The sequence below is a fragment of the Nomia melanderi genome, chromosome 13, assembly GCF_051020985.1.
Source record: "Nomia melanderi isolate GNS246 chromosome 13, iyNomMela1, whole genome shotgun sequence".
Taxonomy (NCBI): Eukaryota; Metazoa; Arthropoda; class Insecta; order Hymenoptera; family Halictidae; genus Nomia; species Nomia melanderi.
Window position 1 is genome coordinate 13,008,178 of NC_135011.1, and position 10,832 is coordinate 13,019,009.

A 10,832-nucleotide genomic window follows, 5' to 3' on the forward strand; every position below is an offset into this window, starting at 1 on the left:
TTTCTCGGGTATGTATATCCTATACCTCTGATAGTACCTGATTCGTTTATTTTGTCTTTATGTTATTATTCATATTTAAACGTAATTTGTAATCAATATTTCTCACAATTTTAATACTTTATGAGTGATTTTGTTATACACTCCTGTGAGTTCCGGTCTTTTTTCAAGCACTATCATTGTGTTTGTGTTTATTATGCAAAAAGAATTTTTTCTACATATTTTCATCTTTTTTTTAGAGCATTTCCTCTATAGTGCGACACGAAGCCTTCGTATGCTCAGGTGCGATTGTATTTTCGTATAATTAATATTTATTAACCTATTATAATTTAAAAAAACCTAAATATAATTAATTGTAATCATATATTACTACTTATTGTATTATTATTTATTACATGTTATGTAATGTAACCCATTCTATATAAATACACAGTTTTTATGTAAGTGTATATAATTAATTATATTTAATATTTATTCACTTATTATATACTTTGTAATTAATTATTATTACACGTTATTATGTCTGGATTAGGTATATAATCATATTTTACTGAACAAATTCAATATATAAGTGTTTTTAATTTTAGTCGGCTAAAACGGCCAAATTGATCACTGTGCGACAAGATAAACAATGTAAATTTTTGTTACATGATTCGTGAATTGCATAACCTCTTTATTATTCCCGTGTCACTATCAATGTTATCCACACAGTAAAAATAAATACAAATAAATAAATAAATAAAAAGCGCATTCCTTTTTTATTTTCTGCCTTCATATTACATTTTTCTGTATATGTACTTGTAATTTTTTATGTCTATTAATCAAAACATGAAACGTAATCCGACGAGTATAAATTATATTATTTTATCGCATAAGCTCAAGTATTGATATTCGCATACATTAATTTTAGTATTTTTATTAACATTTGCTTATCGTTTTGCCCTTGTTAACATAATCATTGCACATGTTTTAAACAAACATATAGAACGAAAATATTAATTACGAACCTTTAGTTTTTAGATACCAGTTATATTTTATCTCGAGTTGAAAAGATTATAGTAAAAAAGGTACAGTTATTATACATAAAAATTATAGATCCTATAAAGATGCATGGATCAAAGGATTAGATGTTTATCGATACAGAAAGAAAGGAATAGCTTCCTGCTTTATTAATATTCCTGTATCATTCGCAATAGAACAAGAATATATTTATGATAATGTATTATGCGAGTAGATTATATAATACACAGAGGTCGAAAGGAATTATGTTTTAAGAAAGAATTTGAGGTACAATAATAATGTGATCTTTTATCAAAAGATTACAAATATTGTTGCGATAAATCGATCTTTTTCATGAAATAATTTAAATGATTCTGTCTGTCGTAATTGTACATGATTTTTTCAAAATACTTTGTAATACTTTGGAATTTGTGTGGAGCACTCTCACAGCAACACGAACAGTCTCATTGCAAAAACCGTAAATGAAGTGCCTATTTGCGTACTTTCCATTTGTAAATAATTGCGACATTTCAGTCGGTAGTCCACGTGCTTACAAATGATTACGGTAGAAATTGATAGTCTGAACAATCTCGGATAGTAAATACTTGCATAAACATACTGGGTGTAAATATTTCTGATCTATTGCACCATTGCATTACGAACTGTATCTATTAATATTCCGTTCGAATTGATAAAGCGCTAAGCAACCTATGTTTATATAACATTTTTTTCTTATTGAGACCCATAGAATATACTTTTGGCACGTTAAATTTGGGACTCCTTGTATACAATCTAACAATAATTAGAAATCATAGGAAATTAACTTATTACTGTATACACTTATTGACATTTTATAATACTGAAATTATGAATATATTACTATGTATATTACTATAAAGTGAACATTTAATTTATAATTGTAAGAGAAAGAGAATATTTTATTAAAACAGTATGTTTTCTTCACGATTCACCATAAAACAATCAACCCAAATCAAACAGCGCGCAGAATATTTATACACTTGGATGCTCTCATCTCCCTCGCACACTTACTAGAACGACTTTCCATTACCATGTAATAACTTCACGTACATTTGGAATATTCTAGATTCATTAAAAACGAACATCATTAACATAAAAATCAATATTAGAGAAAATCAATTTAGTCTAGAATATTCCAATGCCTTAAACATTTATTCAAAACACACACATACACGCGCGCGCGCACACACGCACACAGAGTCGCGTCATTCATCTATTGCACACACGTTCATCACTTACCAATACATTCATTCTCATACTCGAATACATTTTTTTTACGTGGAGGAAATCTAAAACAGACACACGTCCGGGAGAACGGCCGAAGAGTAGTGTAGGGTTGTACCCACTAAATCTCGACGGCTACCTTCTACAGGCTTTGTAGGGGGAGCTACGGGAATTCTGTACAGAACTCACCCGCGGCTCCATCAGCCCGGCCGGCCATTTCTGTAATAAGGCCGCCCCATACCGGGGGAAGGGAGGAATGCTTCCTCTCCACCCTTGTACTCCTTGCTTATCAGCAATGCGGGGAGTTCGCGCTCTGAACACTGTCATTTCGGCGGCTGTGTAATCACGAACCCAGGGTCCCCGCCCTGAGTACACGGCCGCTTAGGGCGGGGCGACGCTCGTGCCCCACCGTTCACCGTCGAGAGTTCCACCCGTTCGGCGGACGGCGGGGACATTTCCATGCTCACCCCGCTGGCCGCTATCAATAGAATCCCGGGAACTCTGTCACGCGGCCTCTTCGCCTCCGCCCCCGGGCTCAACGAGTGGTGTCGTTCGCTACACTACCCAGCTCGTCGGCCTCCTTCTGCGTCATCACATCGTCGCAGGGCAACACTAGCCATTTCCCAATGCGGAAAAAGGCGCATTCACTTCGACGCTTAACCAAGGCCGGAAATAGAAAACGGAAGTGCAAGTTGGACCGCGACACCTTTTCCAGTTTTCGACCACGCCAGAAAAGGAAGCATCCATTGTTCACTGAAATGAAGGAAGAAGCCCTGGATATGTTTAGACTGGAATAGAGACTCAGCAGTAGGCCATAGCATTTTCTTTGTTCGCATATTTTATAAGTCTTCTTCTTTTTTCTTATTGTTTGCCGTAGTTAATAAGGAGTCAAGCTAGACACATTTTAAAACCTGAAGCTTTTACTTTCAGAATTCATACTAATCAGTTTCCGTAACGTTTGTTTCTTACTATGTAAAAGGTGTGGAAACACATTTTATTTTCGAAAATAATAATTTTTTCGTGTACAAAGAGAAGTTTGAATGTGGAAAATTGTTTAAACTAAATACTCTATTTATTGTTATACTTATTATATAATGAAAAAGGCGGTATGAATAATGATTAGTATGGATTTCAAAAATAAGGGCTTCAGATTTTAAAATGTGTCTAGTCCGACTGCAGTACATCTTTTTTTCATAAAGTTATACAGTTTTGAGATTGAATATTTCAATTAGTATATAAAGTAAAATAGATAAAAATAATTTTCTATAAACAAAGTCAGGTGAAATTCTTTATTACGTTAAAGAATTAAAATTATTATTATTAGAGTCATCAGTTCCATTCAGTCGTTAAGTACATTCGCATCTGAGACTTGCGGTTGTTTCTTAACTTGTGAACTTTTTCCCACAATGGGGAAGTTAACCCCACACGTTACCGCCAACCTGGAGGACTAGACCTTTTTTGGTGGACTGCTGCCCTTGATTCCACTGAGAAATTCTTTCGTCATCGTCCTAATGCAGAAAAAGCGCTCCGATGCAAACATTCTCTTCACCTTCTTCATCTGCAGCCACTAGGCTCCCAGGTTTCATCATGTGGAGATGAGAGTAGAAGTTGATAGACATGAATGCTACGTGTTGAACCTTGTGTCTCCATATAAGCGCTCGTCTACCCTTAGAAACTCAAAAAAATTTAAATGGTCTGATGAAATATTCGGCCATTACTGCAGCCTCGTCTCAATTCTCCGAACTACCCGATCCACCCAGCATACCTGCGGAAAATGAAATAAGACACAGAAGATCCCGAGTATGATCTATTAGTCCGATTATGTGGGAAAACATTCGTTAATCTTTTAGAGTAATTTTTCTTTCATTATATTAAATTACTCATCATCGCAATATGATATCCTCATTTCTTTTCCTGCAGATTCCTCTAACGAAACAGTTTCTTCATTTCGATATTTACCTGGCCAAAGCATTTCCAGGGTATCTTTTAAAAATAGCTTCGATTTTTTCTTCGGAGATGATCTAATACTTGTTATTGGAGGATCAAAAGTGAAAAGCAGCCTATTTAGTATATCTAAGTTACATGCCGGTCTGCGAAATTTTCTGGCCTGATGTAACCGACATAAATGGAAATATTTATTTCGTGCTTCATTTGCTTCTTCCAATAACTGTCCAATCGGCAGTAGGCGTTTTTTACAATGATTGAGTCATGGAGAAGAATCTTATATAGCGTGGGTGTCATTGGATACTATAGATACAGTTTAACATATAATTTCGCTGTATCAATTGTGTACCAGTGAACTTTTTGATATTTATTTCATGTCCACTGAATATTACCTCTAAAATTACTTTAATTCGATGTATTAATCCAATGTCTAACCCCGTAATTTCTGCTACTTTTTGAGGATTAGCAAAAAATCTTCTACTGCTTTTTCCATCATTGGTGTTACCAAAACCAGCCTTTGGTATATCTACCAGCAGACCCATTTTTGTTTTAAATTGATCCTGAATGTCTAATTTTCTGTTAGCGAAAATTTCTTTTCTGTCTTGGAATCGTAACTGCTACTTTTTAATTGGCAATTAGTATGCCAGGTGTACTAAACTTTCAAAGGATAGGATTCTTGATTGTAAAATGGATAGATCAAATTGCAATGACTCTTCATTTACAATTAATTCTACATCCAAGCTATTAAAATCTTTGAATGTTTTTCCATATATATAACATATGTCATGGTTGATATAGTGTGCGTCATGGCGTTGCACATGTTAGCATTAATCATCGTTAGTAGCATTTTATATTCTACAGATGCAGTTCCATGTTTGAAAATTATTTCCGCTTTTCTGAATGAATTGATAATATTTTATATATAATTAACATCTTCATTGCTTACATAACAGTTTCCTTGATGAATCTGATTCTAATGAGTCTGCAGTACCTTGGCAATGAAGGCGTTAGATTTTGCTAGATAATTTTAATTTTACTATTACCAGTACGATTTACATATCTGAATCACAGTAATCAATAAATTTTTGTTTATACTGTGATTGCTGTGATCCATCACAACCTCATTTGCATATTAAGATTAAATTGTATTTTTCTTTTGCATTTAGTATTTGAAGAATTTCTTCCAAATACGTCAGTAATCGTACAGTTGTGTGTTTCAATGGATCTTTTAAATTTATTTCTGTTTAGTTCTGTACGTTTTTACACACAGATTTTATTTTTGCTTCTTGGATTTTACTATAGTAGGATTACATCTTCTTATTATTCTGTCTAATAAGGTCATATTGTTTCCTAGACAGATCTGCTTGAACAAACATTGATAATACTTTCAATGTTGATAATTTCCGGCAAGTTTTCTACAAACTGCTGTTAAATGCTTTTTTATATTTCATTACTCGTTGGGGAGAACGAGTAACGTCTTTCAATATGGCAGAAGCGTCTTTTTTTTCTTCAATTTGCAATTTTATCATTGCAACAGCAAGAAAATGTTCGGTATTTGCGGAATTACATAGATCCTCTGTTTTTCTTCTTTTGCTTTGTTCGCTTGATTTTTCGAACGTTTTTTCTTGATCGACCTAGTATCGTTGTAATTTTCGATAACTCAAATGATTTTTTGAGACAATCCTTATTTTTTAAGAAAAATCAATCCCTCTTATGTTGCGCTTGCGGCCATCTTCGTCTAATCTCGCTCTTTACATACGAAAATCGATGTCTGATTTTCTTAACTTGTTCTTCAAAATAATTTTTGTATTTCGCAACATAATTTTCAATAAATTATAATTTTTCTTGCAGAGGTAATTGTTGCTCTTCTAACATCTATTCGACCAGCTGTTTTTTGAAAATGAAGTGACTTTCAGACGGACCTAACTAAAAAAATTGATACTTTAATGTAAACATATTGTAGGTATGAATGGTCGGACATGCTTGTAGGTGACCGGTATCGCCTTGCAATGAAAAGTCAAGTGCCTGGAGAAGCACGAAGGAAGAGTGTTTGGAACCGTGCAAATAAAGCGTGTACATGATCACGTGAATTTCGGCTATGGACGAAAGGTTAGGGTGCGAATGAGAAGGGTGTAAGCGTAAGAAAGACATAGCAAATAGGATGTGCTTTAAAAGCGAATGGGAATGCATGCGCGGCATAACTTTTTATTATAGTCTTTGTTAATAAACTGTTTTGTCATTATTTTTGTTATCAACTTTGAGTGTTTCGAACATTAATTATCACCAACAATACCAAACTTCCTACAATATTTTTTTCACAAAACTGTTTTTATACTAATGAAAATAATTAATATTTAATAAACGAGAATATTCTTTCACGTAATATAAATAAATTTTCACTATTTATATACAATTTAAAAAATTACCAACAAAAATTAGGGCTATAAAGTATGATTATAGGAAAGAAGGAACTAAAATAAAAAGTAAACTATTGCATTACATATCTGCTTCAACAAATCCCATAATTGCAAATTAATCAACCTTAAAATAGTTGTTATATTCACAAATAAGCTGGAGTTCCCCTGGATCCTGTGGAAATCTGAAATCTTTAAAAAAATAAAGAACAGAAAGCAGTACCTTTAATGAGAAAGCAAGGGAGCGAGAAAGCGAGAGAACAAGACAGGATAGCCGGAGAATAAAAGAGTGGGAAAGCGAGGAAGCAGCTAAAAGTGAAAAAATAATAATAAATGAATATATTCATGATTAAAGATCGCTCTTTGGTTGATTTGCAAAAGGATGTATAATCGCTTCGGAAATCACGCAGCGAAGCAAGCATAGGTACGTTCAATTGGTTCGATAACGCCTAAGAGGTATCAAAAGACGATCGCGGATCCACGCCTACAAACACTGAAACGATTACTGGCGCGCCGAGGTGCGGTAAATAAAGTGTTCCAGAACAAAAAGGCGGACGTGTGCGGATGATTTTATTTTTAAATAATAATCTCAAAATCTTACTGAATACAGCTGTGCTTGAAAGAACATTGGGACGCACTCTGATCTATGACAAAATCATTCGTGAAGTTGTACAACTGTATGAACTATCGATGATGTATTATGTTAAAATGTGGACATTTATATAAAGATTCTTAGTAAAAAGGTAATGAACTGAAAACTTTGATAGTAAAGAAAAATTCGTACAACTTTTCTAAAACATATGGAAAATGTTGCGAGAAATTTCAAGAGTAAAACGCGTAGTCGAAAAATGTCTAACTTAAAATAGCTCGGCATTTTACGAGTGCTCAAAGGAAAACAAATTATAAATCATTGTTCCTTACATGTTCAACTATTTCAAGCAGCAAATATTTTTCGGTTTAGGTTAAAAATTTTTTAAATGAACTTTTGGTTGCTCAGATCGGACGAATACCTCATTGTGCGATGGTCCGATCAATAAACAATGTCGATCCCATTCTTCTTAAGGACGAAGTGTATCAGAAAAGGACAATCGATATCACGTGTCTTTACTTTCTTACGCAAAATTCAACAGCGATTTACAAGAAAACTATTCATTTTTTACCCACGGTTCTTTTCAAACTATTTGCCTCTGTGATGAATAGAATACGATAGCACAATACAAAATTGTAACCCTTTTTTTAAAGGGCAAAGGGAACTTTGCGGCAATTTCTTTACCTCAATCTCCATCAAACGGACGATCTAGAATCACATCTTTCCACCCTGTACATAGCATAAACTATAGATCACCGACTGTAACAAGTAATTAATGCTAAAAGTGATACCACTAAATATTAACATTAATCAATAGATACAAAAATAATTCATAAGTCGAAAGAATTTTGTGATCACCATGTATGTTAATATTGTCTGTTATAGTATAGTGTTATAGCTGTGACTTTATTAACAAATCTACTGACATTTGTGACGCTATTTCTTGATTATTGACGTGTCTTAAACAATTTTTTATAATACAAAATTATTGTGTAAAGCGAGATCTAAGTGTAAATGTAGTGAATATTACTTGCATCCGTCCCTTGATTTATGCGAAGTATATCTGTCCCACGTGGACTTGTTTTACGCAAATGAAAATCGTATAAGTAGAATCTGTCACTATAAAAGAAAACAAAATGTTGGAAAGAAACGCTGGTATAAGTATCAGAAATACATTTTTATTTCATATAGCTTAACAAAATAATAATAGCAATAACATTTCAGAAAACAAAAGTAAATTTTATTCGGTGTCACGAAATTCAGATCATGTAAATTAATACCGCGTATAGAGAATATCGCGTGAAAAGAGACTTACGTAACAAACCAGAAATTTTAAAATGTTAAAAAATAGAAAAATTTGTAGTAAAGAAATCCGTGTAATGTGTTATACGTGGATCTGTGAACACAAATCTTTATACGTGCATCAACAACACGGATGAATTCCTTAATACAGATGCCATGTGTATATAGGTAAATACAAGTGTATTTTATTATACATCCAAAAGCGTGATCTGCAACACAAACTACATCGTAAAAGAGAAATGTTTGAATTTACAAAATTTTCAAAACGAAAACTGTTTATTTTTTTAAATTATTACATAATGAAAACAACGTTACAGTGGATAATGGATGTGAGTTCTGCAAGGAGAGATTTGATGCTTTAATATATCCTAGGCTGACTACAGTACAACTTCTTTTATAAAGTCATATTACTTTGAATTCGAGTAATCTTTTAACAAAAATGTAGAGGTCTTTTAATCTTGAATATTAGTGTATTTTTTCGTAATAATTTATTTATTTATTTATATAGGCACGTTTATTACTTTTTTCGGCTAAATTTTTTCTACTTCTTATAAACATCCACCATATTTAAGTTTGAAATATCAGATATACATAGAAAACATTACTTTTATGCAACATTTAAAAATATTTGCATTAAAAGTCTTAGGTAAAATAGAATAAAAGAAAACAATAATCAGAAAAGTTTGTCATTTTTATATATATATGTAAAATATTTTTATTATTATTTTATGTACAAATTACATTCTTTTTAATACCTCTAATATATAATAGAATAGTGTATATTACTGCATGTAACTCAAATGTATATATCCGTATAAAAATGAAGAACACTAGCGTAGATTAGGTTTATAACTGTAGATATCCCCTAAAAAAGAAACATTATTAATATTATTAATAAGAAAATTTTTTATTAATATAAAAAACATGAATATCATATATGCAGGATTTCTGACTATGTGTAGTAGATATCTCAAAATAAGATATCTCAATGTCAAAATAAAACAAAAATCAAAAGGTATAAGTACAATTTGGCATTGTTTTTCAATTTAATTTAACAAGTTACGAAAAAAATAAGATTGGTTATAAACTACTAGATCTGTATTGTTTTAATAAATGTTATTTTTATTCTGTATCAGTTATAGTTAGGTTCTATATTCAAATCACTGGTACACAACAAAAAAAATAAGTTATAAAACACAGAATTTATACAAAACCAAAAAATAATTGTGGAACTCAGAATATCAGAATCAGAATAGGTATACACCTATAATATTTATGAATATTTTCTCAGTTCTTATATCTATTTCAAGAAACTAAACCAATATCATAATTGTTTTAAATCTCTGAATAACTTCAACAGAAATATATTAATATATAAACTATTAAAATTTATACAATAATCTGTTGAATTGTAAAAGGTTGTCTCATACACTTTATAAAACTAATAAAATGATACTTTTATTTTAGTCTTACGGTAATTTCATCCTCATGAAAATCCAGCAGGTAATAAATGATACAATAACACTGATAAATCCAACGCATATTAAAAGAATCCTGTTTAGTTTAGGAGTTGAGGGACTATGCGTTTGATCCAACACTATAAAGCCAATTCCTCCTAAAGTAAATAAAAAACTAGATGCAAGCCCTTCCATAATATATTGTCCATTTACACGATATGGCATGAATGCTACCTATAATGCAATAAACATATATAATACTTATAATATTATTATATTATATATAAAAAAATATAAATATTATATTTCTTTAGGCTAACATACAGGTCGAGTATGTCCATGCTCATCAGTTGTTGATCCTACACTAGGTGGTTCAACAATTACATCGTATATAATACCTTCAACAAAATAATTTTACAAAATTGTATATATATGAAAAAAATTAAAAAAAAAAGTATAAACCATACAATTCTAACCTCCTGTCACTAAGAAATATGATAAAAGTATGAATGAGAAAACAATCATTGCACTAGGTTTCACAAACCATGATGGTCTTTTTAATTTTAAATTAGGTACTTCCAATACTTTGAATGGTAATCGATATATGTATTCCATATTTAAAAACTACTTGAAACGTTGTATACGTATTCAAATGAAACTGAATCAACCCGGCAGATCCACGTTTCAAAATAACAATTATGATATAGCATATAACATAGACGAGGTACATGGATAGACTTAACATCAACGTAAAATTTGGAGTCCTGTTACCATTTTCGTGTCACGTCCTGTCATATCGACTTAGGCCAGTATTGTACGGCCACAGACTTATAATACGTACAGATGTTACAGCTTATGGAAATTTTT

General features: G+C 31.9%; 1 protein-coding gene across 1 annotated transcript; it reads right to left on the reverse strand.

Moving 5' to 3' along the window:
* Nucleotides 1-9,190: 9,190 nt before the first annotated feature.
* Nucleotides 9,191-10,699, reverse strand: LOC116425621 (oligosaccharyltransferase complex subunit OSTC). The gene is made up of 4 exons (XM_031973588.2): nt 10,442-10,699; nt 10,290-10,363; nt 9,982-10,199; nt 9,191-9,373 (listed from the first exon to the last, which is right to left on the reverse strand). Exons 1-4 carry the CDS (start codon nt 10,578-10,580, stop codon nt 9,355-9,357), a joined length of 450 nt encoding a protein of 149 aa, XP_031829448.1. The 5' UTR covers nt 10,581-10,699; the 3' UTR covers nt 9,191-9,354.
* Nucleotides 10,700-10,832: the final 133 nt, after the last annotated feature.